Source organism: Bos grunniens, chromosome 28 (assembly GCF_055505025.1).
Source record: "Bos grunniens cultivar Pamir isolate PY7600 chromosome 28, Bosgru_T2T1.0, whole genome shotgun sequence".
Lineage (NCBI taxonomy): Eukaryota > Metazoa > Chordata > Mammalia > Artiodactyla > Bovidae > Bos > Bos grunniens.
The window spans coordinates 15,206,868-15,225,807 of record NC_141192.1 but is presented as its reverse complement, the minus strand read 5'-3'; the positions used below and the strand labels follow the sequence as shown (position 1 = coordinate 15,225,807).

Genomic DNA, 18,940 nt, shown 5'->3' with positions numbered 1-18,940 from the left:
CTGCGATTTATGGGGTCGCAAAGAGTTGGACACGACTGAGCAACTGAAGTGAACTGATAGGAAAACTCTAGAGTTGCTGGTCCCTGGCTCCTCATACTTACTTGAAATGGAATCATCCTCTTGATCCTCACACCTGTCCCTCTTTCCCACAGTCCTTCCAGCAGTGCGTGGCTCCACTGTCCTCACAACTGCTCAAGTCAAAGTTGTTGCTCCCAGGCACCCCAGGCTCCTCCTCAATTGCTGCTTTCAGGACCTTAGGCATTCGCCTCCAGCCAGTATCTTTAGACTAATCCTGCAACTTTTTCTACAGGTTTTTCCAGCTTTACTTAATTACTTGTGGTTTCCAAACCATTCTTGCCATTTCAAACTCCTGTATGGCTTTGCATAAGCCTCTTTCTAGAATTTGTTTTTCTTTCCTTGATTTGTTGGCTTTCCACTTTTGATAAGTCCTACTTTCAAACTTTAGTGCTAGAGTCTCCTCAGCCTGACTGTGCCCATAGTTCTCTTGGCTTGTGTTTAGCATCATGCTTGCAACTTTTGAATTCTCCATCCTAATTTGTAGGACAATTTTCCATGTTATTTCTGTGTGTCTTATGAGTGACAGCTTTTATCTCAAACTATCTTCTCAAGAATGTTTGCATAGCAAACAATCTTGGGGGAGAGGGGTAACTTCTGGGACAAGAGGCAGATTTTATTTCCATTGAAGTATAATAATGTAATGTATGTGTCTTGGACAAAGGTTGGGCAGGTTAGCAGCTCCTTACCTAGATAGCATATTCAAAAGCAGAGACATTACTTTGCCAACAAAGGTCCATCTAGTCAAGGCTATGGTTTTTCCTGTGGTCATGTATGGATGTGAGAGTTGGACTGTGAAGAAGGCTGAGCGCCGAAGAATTGATGCTTTTGAACTGTGGTGTTGGAGAAGACTCTTGAGAGTCCCTTGGACTGCAAGGAGATCCAACCAGTCCATCTTGAAGATGATTAGCCCTGGGATTTCTTTGGAAGGAATGATGCTAAAGCTGAAACTCCAGTACTTTGGCCACCTCATGTGAAGAGTTGACTCACTGGAAAAGACTCTGATGCTGGGAGGGATTAGGGGCAGGAAGAGAAGGGGACGACAGAGGATGAGATGGCTGGATGGCATCACTGATGCGATGGACATGAGTCTGGGTGAACTCCGGGAGTTGGTGATGGACAGGGACGCCTGGTGTGCTGCAATTCATGGGGTCGCAAAGAGTCAGACACGACTGAGCGACTGAACTGAACTGATAAAGCAGGAGGTTTTCTAAGCTTAGAATTCCTCAACTGTGACACAAACACATGGTATGCAGTTTCTACCTAGGGTGCTTTGCAACACCTCTGTGGAAGGGGAACTGATGTGAACCCAGACCTTATGCTGCATGCTGAGCCATAAGTAATAAAGTCCTTTGTCTGATCTTCGAGTTTCATGTCTTTCACCAGCATCTATGAACCTGTGAAACTATGGCAGGCTAACCTGCTAGCTTACACCCAGAGAAAATCTTGAACTCTTCCCAGTTCTTGACACCTTGCCACATGAGGGACTGTAAGTACCTTGAGAGAAGGAGCTGTGTCTGAATGGACTTTGCTTCCCTTGTGAGTGACACAAGGTAGTTGCTCTGTAAGTGGTGGCTGCTCCTGATGCTTTGGTCCAAAAGGCTTTGGATGTAAGCACTCAGACATATTTACTGAATACAACTTTGAAATAAATTTTCATGATTCTGCTCCTGGTTATTAGGTACTATGTACGTTCGTTCCTTGGAGTTGTAGAGAGTGAAGCCTCAGATCTATGTTCTGTGGCACAGTGAAATTATTTCAGTCAGTTCAGTTCAGTCGCTCAGTGAAATTCTTTGGGGGTTATAAATGCTAGACAGTTCACAGAGTGAATAAGCCCTACTGCAAGTAACGAAGGTATCTGAGCAGAGTCTAGGTTTTTCTGGGAGGTGGTGTATTATGCTGCAGTTGTGACGGGATGGCATTCTCTGCCAGGAGCCTCACAGTAGCATCAAACATGGCCCGAGCAGACCAATTCCTTGTGGAACCAGGCTGATTTCAGACCAACCTGTTTGTGCTTGAATGAAGGAATTAACCAGTGCTTCTGGTGCTTGGGCTTCCCTTATGGCTCAGCTGGTAAAGAATCCACCTGCAATGTGGGAGACCTGGGTTCAATCCCTGGGTTGAGAAGATCCCCTGGAGAAGGAAAAGGCTACCCACTCCAGTATTCTGGCCTGGGGAATTCCATGCAGTATACAGTCCAAGGGCTGTAAAGAGTTGGACACGACTGAACAACTTTCACTTCACTTCACTTCTTCTAGTGCTTCAACTCTTACCAGCAAAGACTCTTACCTTCTTCTAACACTTGACAATGAGTAATCCCAACCACGACGAAGCAAGATTGCTGGCTGGGGTTGCTCTGGGAGGGAAATCACAGACTGCAGCTTTTTATTCAGGTTTGCATTGTGGAAGCCTATCTAATTATCCTTTTTTCCTGGTTTAGGAGGATATGGAACCTTGGCAGCATTTGAGCAGAGGTGACTCTCAGAGCCAGAGTCCAGGAAGGAAAAAACGGTTTGCTCATAGTCTATGGTTGTTAATGGCTATTAAAGGCCACTTCATCTCATTTAAACTTAAGAGAAGCTGGGGTACAGAGGGGATAAATTGCTGATATTGGCAATAGATTCCGAAGCTTAAGCTGACTCTACTTACATCGCATTAGACGGCTCATTTTCTTATTCCCTTGGTTCTCTTCTTGCACACCCAGTGAACTTGTGTGCAGCGTTCTAATGCTTGGTCAACGTGTTTCCTAAAATTTCCAGCAGGATTGACTCATTAAAACCTCTTCAGTGCTCTGAGCGTGTAAGGCAATCTTACCTCTAACCCGGACAGAGGCGGCAGAAAAGGAACCCTAGGGCCTTAGCCCGGGTGGGGGCGGGGGATCGAGGCAAGGCGGGGCACCCCGACACATGCTCAAGTTTGTTCAGGGAGGGGCAGCCCAAGAGAGCTCCTCAGGCCGAGTCCTGCTCAGCAGGGCAATTACACCGTGGTGGGAGGCAGGACGAAGTAGGGAGTGCCCGAGGAGCAGGAGGTGCGCCTGTGCTCCACTCCTTTCTCCCTGGGCCAGGAGACATACAGGGTTTTTCAGAAGCGCACGCTGCACACGCACAGTGTAAAAGAGGTAGTGCTCAGCTGACTCCTTCCTAGACTGGGGATTGGCTCTGCAGGGTGTGCGATCTACAGGGGAGAAAGGGAGTTGGAGAGATGTACGTGACCGGGGGCTATGCAGCCGCGCCCAGTCGCGCCGAGCCCAGCGCAGGCACGCGCCTGACGCCCCGCCCTGCCCGTGACGTGCGCGCGCGGGGCCTCCACCCCATCCCCCGCCGCGCGTTACCCCCCGCGCTGCCTCCGCCGTTCCCCGCCCCCTCGACTCTGGGGCTGCCCTCGTCGCTGCCTGACCCAAGGTCCGGCAGCTTTTACTTTTCCGGCCCCCGCTGAGGGACCGAGGCGGCCCACCCCAGGGGAACGGGTGCGCTCGGGACCCGTGGTCGTTTCGGAGCAGGTTGGAGTGAGCAGGGGGCGGTGCTGCGGGGACAGGCGCGGCGGGCAGCCCCAGGGGCAGCGGCAGGGTCCTGGCGGGGGGAGGACAGGGTTGCGGCGGGCGGAACGGTGTCTCCTTCACTTCGCCCTCCAGCCGCGGCAGCTGCAGCCCGACGCCGAGCGAACTGAACGGCCTCAGCTGCTAGCGGAGCGGCAGCGGCGCCTTCCCTTCCCCCCCGGAGACCACCAGGTACCACCACGCCCGCCTCACTCGGACCCTGGGCCTAGGCCCTGGCGGCCAAGCAAGACGCCTGAGTCGGACTCGGGGTCGGCCCTGACTCCCTAAGATGGCCGCGCTGCCCCGCGGCCCCTTTTCCCGATATCTGAGACCCCCTTCTGGCCCCTTGATTCGCTTTTGACCCCCGCTGACCGCACTTCTTGTCCCTCCCTCAGATCACCTCTCCCCACGGCCTCGCCATGGCGACCTACGGACAGAACTGCGCGCGGCGTAAGTCGAGCGGGGTTCTTTGCGGGGTGGGGCGCCGGTGTCCCGGCAGCCGAAGCCTGTTGACCAGAAAACCGCAGCTTCTTTCCTTGTATGCTTTCCAAGGGCTTGTAAACTCACCCCTTTCGGTAGCCAGTCCACTGTCTGACTTCCCTGGCTCTGCGGAGGAGGGTGTGAGTGGCACGGATTTTGGGTAGGGGGACTAGGCCTGGGGAGTTGGTCTGTGGCCCCATTCACCTTCAGTTTTTGGACGTGCATTTGATGAACTCAGAAGCAAAAAGTTATTTGTCAGATTCAGCCTTTGGAGGATTGGGCCGGTCACTTTTTTAGAGGAAGTAGTAACCACCCTTCTGAGAGCGCAAGGTCATTACATGTGCTCCTAAGGGCGTGGACGCGCTGTGTAGAATGAATGAGCTGGTGTGGCGAGCTCAGATTGCTTGCCCTTAAGCCTCATAGCATTGGCCGAGGACTTGAGTGTCATATTAATATGTTTAAAGTGTATTGGATGTTTAGTTGATGCAGAAGCTTGAGTTAAACATATATAGCTGCATTTTTTTAAGTTCCAGTGTTTAGGTTGCCCAAATGTGAATTACTTTTCTCTTTCCATTCTAGAATATTGCTTTGGCCTCAGTGTGGATACTAAAGGATAAATGGGGGAGGGAAGGGGACATGTGTTAGTATTTTATTTTAACTCATTTGGTTAAATTGGCCCATTCCAGTGAATTTTGGCAGATACATCTTTACGTATAGGTATATATGTGTATGTGTTCGATTTTTTGTACTAGTCCCTTCCTAGGAAGTGAGGTTATAAACACTGAAAATTTAGGAGTAGAAAGTCTGGAGGGAGTTTCCCAAGTTTGTATAGTTACTTAACTGTTATTATCCATTTTAGAAATAAGCCTTTGGTGCTGATATCTCGCTTATGGAGTTTTATTGTCGTTTTATTGTAGCTTCTAGTGATTTCAAAAACCAAGTTGGCCTGCTTGGATTTAATGATAGCAGTGGGTCCTAAGCTAGTTTTTGGGCAGACTGGGAGAACAAGGACATTAACACAGGAATGTTTCTTTCCACCAGCAATGTGTATTCCTCCATCATATGCTGACCTTGGCAAAGCTGCCAGAGATATATTCAACAAAGGATTTGGTAAGAACTGTTTAAAAAATTCTAGAAAATGTGTAAGTTTGTACTGCTTGGTGAAATGAATAATTTCTTCAGATAACTTTCCTGGTGAAAGAGTACCGTAAGAGTCTACATTCCCCCTCCATCCCAGTTTTCTCCATTTTTTCATTCTTTAGTTCAAGAAATTTACCTTTAAGGGAAAAAAAAAAATTATGCTTTTATTTACTTTCAATGATACAGTTTAGGCCTTGGTTGACTAGAATTATGTGTTTGTTTTTGTTGTTTTTTTTTTTTTTACTGTTTTTGGCTTTTATGGTGGTGACTTCTGAAGGATTATGGGGTTTTTCAAATAAATTTGGATTTTCTTGAAGATTTTGTTTCATACCCCACCCTCCCTATCCTTTTAGCTCTTTTTGAAGTTGTTTAGATTATTAATCCCAAAATGCAGTATGCCTTTAGGACAAATGTTGTAAATGCCTGTATTATAAGTTGTTGACAATTCTCGTATTTAAATTGAATCGATTGTCTGATCTGATATTTAGGTTTGAAAAGCTTTCTTTAGTACATGCTTTGTTAAAAATGATTTGAAAGCCTTTTTGAGGATGGGTGCCAAATACACATTGACACACTAGGCAGAGCTTCCTGGAGATGTTCTGTCCTTTGCATGTTAGTTTATAGAATAATTAAAATTGTTTTCATTTAGATACTGTGTATTAACACATATTTATCTTCCTGTAAATATGTGAACTTTTTTAATGTAGAGTCAGCCATTGGTATGCATCTTTTTGTACAAAAGAATCATTTTGTTCTTTGCTTTCTACTTGAAGGTTTTGGGTTGGTGAAACTGGATGTGAAAACAAAGTCGTGCAGCGGCGTGGTGAGTGTTGGGCATTTGATAAGTTCTGACAAACTTTTATGTAACTTCAACACATAAAATAGTCATAACTGGAAGATGTCTACCCATTTTATTTTAAAGAAGAGGCAAAAGATAATTTCATTTTAAGAGAATTTTATCTTGATTTATTTTGGCTTTAGATATGATTTCTGATTTTCATGTGTTTAGCCATGCACAAGAAATTCAGAAAAGACACTTAGTCTTGTGGTATTCTGTTTACTCAGTAAGATTGCAAGCTTGAAGGTAGGAAACTTGTTAAACTTTTTTGTAGCCCATTTAATACCTTTGAAAAGCCTTCAGGGGGACTTCATGATGGTCCAGTGGCTGAAACTTCATGTTCGCAGTGCAGGGGGCCTGGGTTTGATCCCTGTTCAGGGAACTAGATCCCGCATGGTACAATTAAAGGATTCTGCATGCTGTAACCAAAAAGAGGATGTTGTATGCTGCAGCTGAGACGCAACACAGGCAAATGAATAGATAAATAAATATCTTTTGAAAAAAGGAAAAATACTAAAGAGTCCTGGGCATAAAAATATTCAATAACTTAATTTGGGTGTACTGATTATTTATATAATGGTCATAATCTAGCAGCCCTCCTTGGGGGGAAATTTCCAGTTGTATTTTGTGAATTTAGAGAGTCTTAAATTTGAGTATTTTTAAAGAGGTTAATATTTTGATATTTGTATGTCTTAATTCTGCTTAACAAACTCCCTCAAAGAGAGTAAAGTAAAATTAAATTTTGTGCAATTTTTTTTTCTCCTAAAATTTTTTGAGATTCTTTAGGGGATGGGTATAGTGTGTGCATATTGAATGTTATTTATTTAGATAAATTCTTTCTGTAGTTAACTCCCTTAGTGTATGCAATTGGTATTTACGTAAATTAATAATTTTGTAGTTTCTTAATGCCTAGATTTGGATTTCTGGGGTTTTATATTGGTCACATCTGTTTGGTTTCTTTGGTCAGAAAGGAAGCCTGAGTATTCAGTGTGGGTGAGTGACTTACTAGCCCAGGGGAACAGGTTACAGAAAGCAGTGACTTGGTGTTTGTGTGTGTTCACTCTTCTAACTTGTTGGCCCCTTTTAAACAAGTTACTGAAACACAAAAGCCCTTCTTAAAAAAAGTAGAAGATTCAGTTCTAGTGTTTAAAATTTTACTTGCTGGCTGAAGGGACAAAATCAACTTTAAACTGGGGAATAATCAGAGCAGTATATCTAGTACTAGATTGTTTGATAAATCAAAATCTTTGTTTGAAAAGAAAGGCTTATTGTGGACAGGAATTTTATGAAATTAGACTTAAGAACATGAAGGGTTTAGAGAAGCCTGATGAGATACAGTATGTTTTAATTTACATTTAATGTATGTAATTCAAAAACATACTGATCTTAAAATAGGTACCTGGCCCCAGGTAGTCCCATTAATGCCTGGTTCTGTTTTCTCACCTGCATTGCAAAGATGTCTAGGTTACCCCAGAATGTAGACGCCTAAGTGTCTTCATGAGGAGTGAAAGATATAAGCTCTACCGGTGGTGTTATCTGACCCAATTCTGGTCCCAGATCATAGTGTGATCTTCATTTTATGTCTTGAGCACTCCTAGACATGTACTCAGCATGAATATACATATAGACATAGCTCAGTCTATGGGCTATTGGGTGGGACCTCAAGAATCATTAATCATTGTCACTCAGGGTTAAGAATAGATATTTCATACATACTTACATTTCAAGTATCTGTTAGAACACAGCTCCATATATTTTATATTGTTTTAATCATTCCTTTTGTGTTCAGTTCAGTCGTGTCCGACTCTTTGCGACCCCATGAACTGCAGCACACCAGGCCTCCCTGTCCATCACCAACTCCCGGAGTCCACCCAAACCCATGTCAGTTGAGTCAATGATGCCCTCCAACCATCTCATCCTCTGTCGTCCCCTTTTCCTCCTGCCCTCACTCTTTCCCAGCATCAGGGTCTTTTCAAATGAGTCAGCTCATTACATCAGGTGGCCAAACTATTGGGAGTTTCAGCTTCAACATCAGTCCTTCCAGTGAACACCCAGGACTGATCTTTAGGATGGACTGGTTGGGTCTCCTGCAATCCAAGGGGCTCTCAAGAGTCTTCTCCAACACCACAGTTCAAAAGGATCAATTCTTCTGCACTCAGCTTTCTTTAGCGTCCAACTCTCACATCCATACATGAGCACTGGAAAAACCATAGCCTTGACCAGACGGACCTTTGTTGACAAAGTAATGTCTCTGCTTTTTAATATCCTTTTGTGTAGAGCACATGAAAATATGCAAAACTGACAAAATCAGACCCATTTAATCCTCCAGAGGTAGGAGGTTTAAACTTTTTAAAGTTGTGATAACTGAGACCCGGAAAAGTGTCTTCCGTAGTGTTACTCATTTAGTAACTGCCAGCCAGAACTTGATATCAGGACTCCTAATTTTATATCCAGTGTTCTTGCTAACACAATCTGGTGCATTTTACTATGGGCATTGAGTGCCAAGCTTTGACTCAGTTTCTATTGATGAAAGCATGTAATTTCAGGAGATAGTATGTAAGACTCTTATGTAGTATATATGACCTAAGGAATTGAGTCTGTGTCACTGCAGAGCAGCAGTTACACAATTGATGTTTTGTAAGTGAAAGATGATTGGTCTTTTCTCCTATGGATACAGTTTTGGATATTTCCGCATTCTGCAAGTATCACAATTTCAGGTTGAAATTCTCTTCTTATCTCTAAAAAGTTTATTAGCCATTTTTAAATTTGGCTTTCCCATATAGAGTATAACATTGGTAGTCAAATTAGAACCCTCAAGGCATTTTAATATTTTATCTTGGAAGAGTTCAACTGCTTGCCTGTATACTGAGCTCATAAAGATTAGATTTCTGGATTATCTGTAGCAGATTTTAAATTTCAGATAAGCTCTTTCCATTTTATACCTTCCTTTTCAGTTGGTATACAGTTAGGGATTGGCAAGTTATTTATATTTGCTACAAACAGAAGATTATGTGATATATTTTAAATCAGTCACTGCACAGATTTTTCTTTACTGATTATCTGTTCTACAGAGTATAGTTCATATTATGGATGATATGAACCAGTTACAAGGAATTTCCTGCCACCAATTTTTTTTTTTTATTGAAAATGTGAAAGATGATTGGAAAGACGTAGAACCTGAAGAAGACTATGTCAGAAAAACCGAATATTGAGGTTACCAAAGAATTAAAAACTTTGTGTCATAGATTCTTTCAGTGGAGTGCTTTTCCTTTTAGGGGTTTTCAGGGACCATTTCATAGTAAATTGTGTGTAAACTGATTTTAATGGAGGGAGTCTATGATTAGCCATACTGACCTATTTAGTGTTTCATTGAATATTGGGTAGATTGGAAGCAGTTCTAAAATACCCATTCACTATCCCTCTCCCCGCACTGATTTTTTTTTTTTTTTTTGAAACTCAGAATCACTTAAGCAGAAATTTCCTTAAAAACTTTATAGTTTGTTGTTCACTTGAGAATCATATTCCAGTAACTTTTGATTCGTTGGTTGAAAATGTCAGCAATAACAAGATGGTAGTCAGTAATTAACAGGCTAGTTTGTCATTCTTGTATTTACTCAGTAGCAGAGGGTTAGGAGTGTTTGGGAAGCTAGAAAAAGGTATTAGTGAATTACTAAGGGTTTCAGTGGATTTGTGTAAGTTAGAAAGTATATTATTGTAGGCTTACAAGAAAGTTTCTGAACTTTTTTATTGTCTTGTTAGGAATTCTCAACATCTGGTTCATCTAATACAGACACTGGTAAAGTTACTGGGACCTTGGAGACCAAATATAAATGGTGTGAGTATGGTCTGACTTTCACAGAAAAGTGGAACACTGATAACACTCTGGGAACAGAAATCGCTATTGAAGACCAGGTAACATTTTGAAAATGTGCTTTAGTATTAATTATTTTATTTTTGTGTTTCAAAAAGGAAATAAACTGAAAAAAAATTGTTTTTCTCTTGAAATAGATTTGCCAAGGTTTGAAACTGACATTTGATACCACCTTTTCACCAAACACAGGGTAAGCATGGGCATTTTTATCTGCTTTAAGTTTAAAGCTTTCTTTGGTGTATTTAAGGAAGGTACACATTCAGGTGCCGTGTGTTGGCAAGTTTCTGTTTTTGCCTTTGGAGCATGAGCAGTATGGTTCTTGGCTTGCCTTCAGCTATTTGCCTTTTATCACTGTGGCACTAACTTGGAATGAACATTTTTTTTTAATAGGTTTTTGTGACTGATAGCAGCTCTGCAAAGCATTCTTCCTATAGTGGTGGCAATCTAGTCACCCCAAGTGCCTTTGGCTTTTAGTTCATTGAGCTGTGGGGTTTTTTTTTTTCTTTTTTTAGCCTCTTATGATTATCTTGCTACCTGTTTGGAGGCATACCTTAGAGATATTGGAAGTTTGGTTCCAGATCATCGTAGTAAAGTGAATATTGTGAAAAAGCAAGTCTTCCAGATTTTCTAGTTTCCCAGTGCATATAAAAGTTGCATTTACACTAGAATATTGACTAGTAAGTGTAAAATAGCATTATGTTGGGGGAAAAACAATATACATACCTTAATTTGGATGGCATCACTGACTTGATGGACTTGAGTTTGAAGAAAGCCTGGCATGCTGCAGTCCATGGGGTCGCAAAGAGTCAGACGTGACTGAGTGACTGAACTGATACCTTAATTAAAAAATACTTAAAATGCCAACCTTCGTCTGAGCCTTCAGTAGTAACATCAAAAGATCAGTGACCACAGATCACTGTTACAAAGATAGTAATAATAAAAATGTTTGAAATGTGAGAATTACCAAAACGTGACACAGAGGCACAAAGTGAACAGATGCTGTTGGAAAAAACACCAACAGATTTGCTTGATGCAGGGTTGCTGTAAACCCTTAATTTTCGTGTGTGTGGGGAAGCACTATAAAGTGAACTTCAATAAAACAATGAAGTATGTCTCTACTCCCCATTATAGTGAGATTGATTTAAATCTATTTTGTACCCTCTGTCTATAAATCTTTTTTTACTGGCATCAGTTTTAAGTCAGTTTGTTCTTTTTCTAGAAAGAAAAGTGGTAAAATCAAGTCTTCTTACAAGAGGGAATGTATAAACCTCGGTTGTGATGTTGACTTTGATTTTGCTGGGCCTGCAATCCATGGTTCGGCTGTCTTCGGTTATGAGGGCTGGCTTGCTGGGTACCAGATGACCTTTGACAGTGCCAAATCAAAGCTGACAAGGAATAACTTTGCAGTGGGCTACAGGACTGGGGACTTCCAGCTACACACTAATGTGTGAGTATTTCTTTTTTGGGATATTATGATGTGGGACCTCAGAGTGGTGTTGATGTCCAAAAAAGATCATCTTTGGGCATTTCTTGAGTGCCCTCTCAGAAGTGTATAGAAATGTTACTCTGTATAAAAATGTTACTCTGAATTTTTTTGCTGAGAGAGTAAAGTAAATGTTCATTTCACATGAGGCTTGATGTGCTTGGGAGTTTTGGAAGAGGCTAAGACGGGTTCTCCTTGGTGGTCTACTGGTTAGAATTTGGCGCTTTCAGTGCCATGGCCTGAGTTCAGTCCCTGGGCGGGGAACTGAGATGCCACGAGCTGCACAGTGTGGCCAGGGAAAAAAGCTAAGATTCTGCCGATTGTACTGGTGCTTCCATGTGATTGTCTGTGATGCGTAAGGTGCTCGTTTGACAGGATTGCCTAAAGTGTATAGAGTTTTTTCTTAACCCAAAGTAAATGGATATGTGGAAAGGACTTAAAGAATTCTTTCCCTTACAAAAATGATGCATTGGTATGTAACAGAAGTAAAAGAAGAAAACCAGAATTGTCCATAATCCCACCACCTAGATATATAATTTTTGTTAACTATTAATGCTTTGATGTTTCACCTTTTTATATGTGTGTATATAAAATACATGCCAGAAAGACTGTTTCATAACCTTCTGCACTACGTTCATGTATCACGATCATTTTCCTGTAGCGTTATGTATTCTTAGTGATTGTTCGTGTTATGTATTCTTAGTGATTGTTCGTGGCTGCGTGGTAATTCTGCTGAATGGATATACCATGATTTATTTGACCAATTCATGTTTTTAAAACTTGAAAGTTTTTAGTGAAACACTAGAGACCCATGTAAGCAATGGCTTCTATTTAAATGTAATGCTATAGTGTCAGCCATGTGCCTTAGACATTATTACGTCGTCTGGTCTAGATTGACTAATTTAAAATATCTCATAGCAATGATGGTACAGAATTTGGAGGATCAATTTATCAGAAAGTATGTGAAGATCTTGACACTTCAGTAAACCTTGCTTGGACATCAGGAACCAACTGCACTCGCTTTGGAATTGCAGCTAAATATCAACTGGATCCCACTGCTTCCATTTCTGTAAGTACTCTTGTGGGCTTAGAATGGGATTTTCATTGTGGGACTTAATCTTTGGGTCTATTAGATTGTGTTGAAAATTGTAACTGTGGTTGGAAATTGTAATTGTGAACCACAGTTTATACACAGATTGAGATTAGAGCTTGGAATGCTGGTGTTCTGTGGAGATAGTGTTAGATGTTTGCTATCCAGGCCACAGGAGTGTGTTTTAATTAACCTCCAAGCTACTGAAGTAGTATGAAAAGTGAAACTGTTGGTCGCTCATTCGTGTCTGACCCTCTTCGACCCCGTGGACTGTAGCCCGTCAGGCCCTTTGTCCATGGGATTCTCCAGGCAAGAATACTGTTGCCGTTCCTTTCTCGAGGGCATCTTCCCGACCCAGGAATTAAACCCAGAACTCCTGCATTGCAGGCAGATTCTTTACCGTCTGAGCCACCTGGGAAGCCCACTGAAATACTATAGATGATAACTGTGAGCCCCAATCCTGTCCAGGCCCAGGGAAGCCAATGTTTTGGGCCCTGGGCAGTTCTCATTCTTGCTGGGAACTAATAGTATTACGTTACTTTGTGTCTGACTTTAATGGTTTACAAAATATCTTCTGATTTGATCTCAGCAGCCAGTGGTACACATGCTGTTTTGCAGGTGAAGAAGCTAAAGCTTGGAGAGGAGAAGGACTTAGTCCACTGCTAGGGAGGGAAGGAAGTAAGGATAGTCCAGGACTGGACATGCAAGTCTTTCAGTTTCCCTCCTGTCTAGGGTGTCCAGGTAGCTCATTTTGCTTTGCCTGGGACTATCCCAGCGTTAGCACTGGAAGTCCTACAGAAACTTCCTCCCCTTTACCTCAGGTTAATTGAGTTGCATGGCCACCCTAGTCCTGTCCTTGGACATTTTCTGCTGTTTCTTCCTTCAGTCATAGTGGATTGTGGTAGGAGGGAGTGCAGTGTCTGAGGGTATGGAGCACCGGCTCCAATGTCAGGCAGATCAGTAACTATTCTGTGTGTTGGTTGGTTACAGGTCAGGCACTGTTTTTGCTGGAATGAGAATTAAACCTTCATGAGAGTTACTTCTGTTACATAAAATGATCTTCATTCCTGGGGACAATATGTTTTAATAGTTTAGGTAATTAAGTTTTAACCCCATTCTTGTTTCTTAGCAGAGTTGTTATCAGAGAGAATGAGAAGCACCCAGAATGCTTTTCCTATTGGCAAAACAGTGATTCATTTATTTTCCCCTTCTCTGTTTCTAACTACACCTTAGCAGTAAAACCCTCAGGATCCACACTATGCTGTGGTAGCTGCATTGCTGTTCTTTTCAAATGTATGTTTCTGGCACCCTCACAGGTTCAATACCAGCAGAAGATGCAACTTTCAGTCTAAAATGGGAAGAATGCAGCTTGGGACTTGTGTTTCAGTGAATGACTTCTGAGGATTAATTTGGAAATGTATTTAGCATATCCCACCTAAGTTGTGCTGCTGTTACTATAATCAAGCATCACCCTTGAAGCCTTGCATAATGCTCCATCAGTTTTGTGGTTGATTCCTGAAATAGTAGGAGCTGTTTTATTGTCTGGGCTCTTGATTTGTTTGGCAGGCTTCCCAAGAGGTGCAGTGGTAAAGAATCGCCTGCTAATGCAGGAGACGCAAGTTTGACCCCTGGGTTGTGAAGACCCTCTGAAGAAGGGAAGGGCAACCCACTCCAGTATTCTTACCTAGAAAAATTCCGTGGACTGAGGAGCTGGGCGGGCTGCAGTTCACAGGGTCACAAACAGTCGGACGTGACTGAACTACTCAGCACCCTTGATTCGTTTGGTGCAAGATGGTTACTTGTGCGCATTTCTGCCTTAGATAACTAACTCACGTGGTCATTGGAGGCTCGTGAAGACTTGGCTATAGCGCCAAGTGAGCACAAGTGTCGTTTATGTGATTTTTGCCTGTATGTCAAGCTCTGCTTGTTGCTACCTTTTTGTTTCCATAGCGCTCAAAATGCTGAAGAGCAAAGGTACCTGCCTAGGCAGCCTAGGCCATGGAGATTGGGATGAGATGATCCCATTACAGCCATAGGCCTCTGGTGTGGCTTAATGGTCTTAGAAATGGGAGAGAATGGAGCTAGAAGCTTCTGACCATGTCTTGCTCTCCAGAATTCCTCGTAGCCTTTGAAAGTCTGTGACTAAAATCCTAAAATAGTGGAATTGTACAGGGAGGGTAGGGATCTGGACTGGTCAGCAGTGCTCCGTCAGAATATCTTCTGAAGCACAGTCTAGTTACATGCAGCCAGGACCCAGGTTTGTTCATGAGAGGTGTAGGAAAGTGAGGTAAAGAAGTTGTAGTCAGTCTGTTTCTTCAGAGGAAGTGCTTATCATTCGGAGATTTAGAACATGCATGGTTTAGATTCTTAAGGAAGACCCTTAAAAGTGGTGTGTGTCATAGTCACAAATTTATACACACGCCATATTGTGAAGGTGGTGTGTATGTCATGTTGTGTAGTTAGCCTGGTAAACTTCCATTACTCACATTCTGGTGTGGTTTTGTTGTGTTAGATTCAGCAAGAACAATTTTTATGCAAGTACTTAGGATTTTGAGCTCTGTAGACAATTTAGGGTCCTCAAAGATAGCAAGAGTTTTGTGTCCTGCTGACAATTTGAGTTTAGTAGATAAGAATTAAGTGGGGCCTGATTTTTGCTTCAGTTCAGTTCAGTTCAATTGCTTTGTTGTGTCCGGCTTTGCAACCCCATGGACTGCAGCACGCCAGGCTTCCCTCTCCATCACCAACTCCTGGAGCCTACTGAAACTCATGTCCATCACGTTGGTGATGCCATCCAACCATCTCGTCCTGTGTTGTCCTCTTCTCCCGACTTCAGTCTTTCCCAGCATCAGGGTCTTTCCCTATGAGTCAGTTCTTCACATCGGTGGCTGAAGTATTGGAGCTTCAGCATCAGTCCTTCCATTGAATATTCAGGACTGATTTCCTTTAGGATGGACTGGTTGGATCTCCTTGCAGTCCTTAGGACGCTCAAGAGTCTTCTCCAGCACCACAGTTCAAAAGCATCAATTCTTCGGCACTCAGCTTTCTTTAGAGTCCAACTCTCACATCATCACCTCCACCATAGTTTGGCCTCGGTCAAGCAACAGGGAGGGAACGCAGCCCTGCCCATCAGTAGAAAATTGGATTAAAGATTTACTGAACATGGCCCACCCATCAGAACAAAACCCAGTTTCCCCCCTCAGTCAGTCTCCTATCAGGAAGCTTCCATAAGCCTCTTATCCTTATCCATCAGAGGGCAGACAGAATGAAAACCACAATCACAGAAAACTAGTCAAACTGATCACATGGACCACAACAGCCTTGTCTAGCTCAAGAAAACTATGAACCATGCCATGTAGGGCCACCCAAGATGGACAGGTTATGGCAGAGTTTTGACAAAATGTAGTCCACTGGAGAAGGGAACGGCAAACCAGTTCAGTATTCTTGCCTTGAACAGTATGAAAAGGTTTTTGCTTAACTTAATACAATATTAAACTATTATCTCACATGGAAAAGTGAACATGTCATGATTGCATGATAGGGAAATACCTAGGGCCTTTGTCTCTCCATTCAAAAATTTGTCTTACGTTTGTTTTTGCATTTTATCTTAGGCAAAAGTCAACAACTCTAGTTTAATTGGAGTGGGCTATACTCAGACTCTGAGGCCTGGTAAGTTTTAAGGATTGTTCTGATAGTATTTTCAAAATCAGTTTTCATTTCTTAGCTTCTTTTGTAAACCTTGCAGACATACTGAAGAATTGACAGAAGTACAATGAACACATGTTTACCTTTTGCTATAATATTTTATTCTTTTTTTTGTTTAATGCTGGGCTATTTGGAAGTTGTAGCTATGACAACATTTCCCTAAATGGTTTAGCATGCCAACATTGTCCTTCATAGCACAAGACTGGTTACTTACTTTCTTGACTTGTGCCTGAAATGCCTTGTAGTAATTTTTATTTCTCCAGTCATTGTTCACTCATTGCTTTGGTTGTTTGATCTCTAGAGTCTCATTTACTTTACATAATAATTGGAGCCTTGCTTGTTTTCCAGAGCAGTACTTCTCTAATAAGGTGCCTGAATCACTTTGGGAATCTTACTAGAATCCATAGATCTGGGGCATGGGGTTCTGTCTTTCTAACACGCTCTTAGGTGATGCCGGTGTCACTGGCTCTTGAACCAGCATTTGATTAGCAAGGTTCTGAAGCACTTGCAGCCTTTCCCCCATACTTTGACTACTCTGAAACCTGAAGAAAAGAATGGTGCCATGAACACTCGTCTTCCCTACACTGACCAGTTACTAACATTTACTGTGTGTTCTCTCTCCTTGTCTGTATACATAATCCTTGTCTCTTTTTTTTACCCACATATTCTTACAAATTAAATGTATATTTTGCAAACATACAGACACACCAGCCCTAGCATACATATGAGAGTAAGACATTTTTAACTGCATCGCTTTAAAGACATCATAACTACAGCACTGTTTTCATAGGTAAAGAAATGAACAGTTTAAAATAATACCTAATATATAGTCAATGTGCACATCTCCCTACTTGTCCCAGAATGTGTCTTAATTGTAGCTTTTCCTTTCCTGGGGTCCAAATTGTCTTTTAGTCTGGATAGTGCATTGAACATGATTGTGTTTTCTAGAGCTATTTTGAGTTGGTTTTTTTTTTTCCTGTTTGAGCTTTATTAACATTTTTATGCTCTGTGACTTGATGCTTTCCTTGCTCAGGATCGTGCCAAATGAATTGCCTGGTCTATCAGGTATCCCAAGTGCCCTCTGGTGGTTGGCACTGTAGGTCAGCTGACAAGCTGAGAAAAAGTGACAGGCTGTGAGGTGACTGCTGACTCCCATGAGGTGTTGCAGGTACATGATGGTTGTCTGCTTTTGTTTACAGGTGTGAAGCTTACACTGTCTGCCCTGGTAGACGGGAAGAGCATTAATGCTGGAGGCCACAAACTTGGGCTTGCCCTGGAATTGGAGGCTTAATTCAGCTGCAAGAAACCTCTGGAAATGGGTATCAGAAGATTTGGCCTTAATATATTTCCAGTGTGACCAGCAGGCTTCCCCCACCCCAGCCCCCGAAGGTGATCAAAACAAAGGATGATCTAAACAAGAGCTGTATTTTAAATATTTAGACAGTTACTTGTTAGCTGGTTTCTAGTTCAATTGGTTGTCTATCTAGTTACCAATACTGCAGTCATGCAGTCACCTATACATTATTTAAATGTATTTAACTGTTAAATGCGCTACCCACCAATAATGAAATAGACATTTATGAAAACTGTGCAGCTGTGTGCATGTTTGTTTTTATGCTCCTTTTAACGTTGAATATTGCCATTGAATGAGATGGATCAGTGGATGTCTTAAGGTTAAAATTTTTTGTTATATTCAACCATCATTAGAACTACTTTTGGTATCCTGAAACATTACAAATTATGAATAAAATGAGTATACGTTATTAATGACTCCAAGTATTTGCAGAGTTAAAAACTTGGCAGCTAGGGTCAAATATTCCTGGTAGGATATCTAGCTAGTACTTTATTTTTCCAGTGAGCATTTATTTTGCTCTTTTTATAAATATGTGCCACAGAGTCCTCTGACCCGAGAATAACTCCATAAAATGTTTAGACTACAGTAAAATAAGAATATAGATGACTTCATGTCTTCAGTTTGTAAATTTGTATAAAATTACATTGGATCCTTATTAACTCCAGAAAGGATTAGTGAGTAAGTGATGAAGAGAAATGAAGGGATGGTGCTGAAGGTTGTATATACACACCATACCCCTTTGGGCTACTGCTATGGAAATGATCCAGGCCCTCGTTAGGTGGGATGGGACTGGGTATAGGGAAGTGGAATAGGGAGTAGACAGTGTCAGTACCCAGACAGTCTGTATGGGCCCCAGTGAGAGGTCTAACTCATTTCTTTCCAGGTAGACACTGAAAAGCTTGGGCCTAAGTTTGTGAGCAGAGTGGCTTCAAGCTAGGTGGCCATTGGCCTTAATCTGAACTTGAACTGAATGATAGCAATTAACAGATGATTCTGGTTGGAAAAGTAGGAAGGGGGAGTTTTGATGAGAGGAGAGTTGGAACAGTATCATTGAAGGTTAGAGAAGAGTTTTGTTCAACACATTCATAATACTAGATCTGTGGCATAGTTTGTAGACAGAGAACAAATAAGAAAATGTAGTACTTGGACTCATTATCCAAAAGCGATACATGCTGAAAATTTCTAGGTCAAGAAGAATCGGTAAGAGAAACCCAGATAAGCTGTCCACACAGATGGAACGTGGGGCACAAAGATCCCTCTGATTTTACTGTTTGTCCTAAGGGACTGGCTGGAGTGCCCCACTGTATAAGACACACTTAATGGCAGTAAGTTGGGATTTGAACCAGTCTATTTTGAGTCATGCAGGACCTGT

General features: G+C 42.1%; 1 protein-coding gene across 2 annotated transcripts; it reads left to right on the top strand.

The window, feature by feature from the left end:
- Window positions 1-3,440: 3,440 nt before the first annotated feature.
- VDAC2 (voltage dependent anion channel 2) lies at window positions 3,441-17,805 on the top strand. 2 transcript variants are annotated; one of them, XM_086381850.1, is made up of 10 exons: window positions 3,441-3,574; window positions 4,006-4,060; window positions 5,132-5,200; window positions 6,004-6,053; window positions 9,828-9,980; window positions 10,077-10,129; window positions 11,159-11,386; window positions 12,341-12,491; window positions 16,121-16,178; window positions 17,414-17,805. In XM_086381850.1, the coding sequence occupies exons 2-10, from the start codon at window positions 4,030-4,032 to the stop codon at window positions 17,503-17,505; spliced, it is 885 nt and encodes a 294-aa protein (XP_086237976.1). In that variant the 5' UTR covers window positions 3,441-3,574; window positions 4,006-4,029; the 3' UTR covers window positions 17,506-17,805. The 2 variants fall into 2 exon arrangements, with proteins under 2 accessions (XP_086237976.1, XP_086237975.1); XM_086381849.1 differs by lacking the exon at window positions 3,441-3,574 and adding an exon at window positions 3,664-3,802.
- Window positions 17,806-18,940: the final 1,135 nt, after the last annotated feature.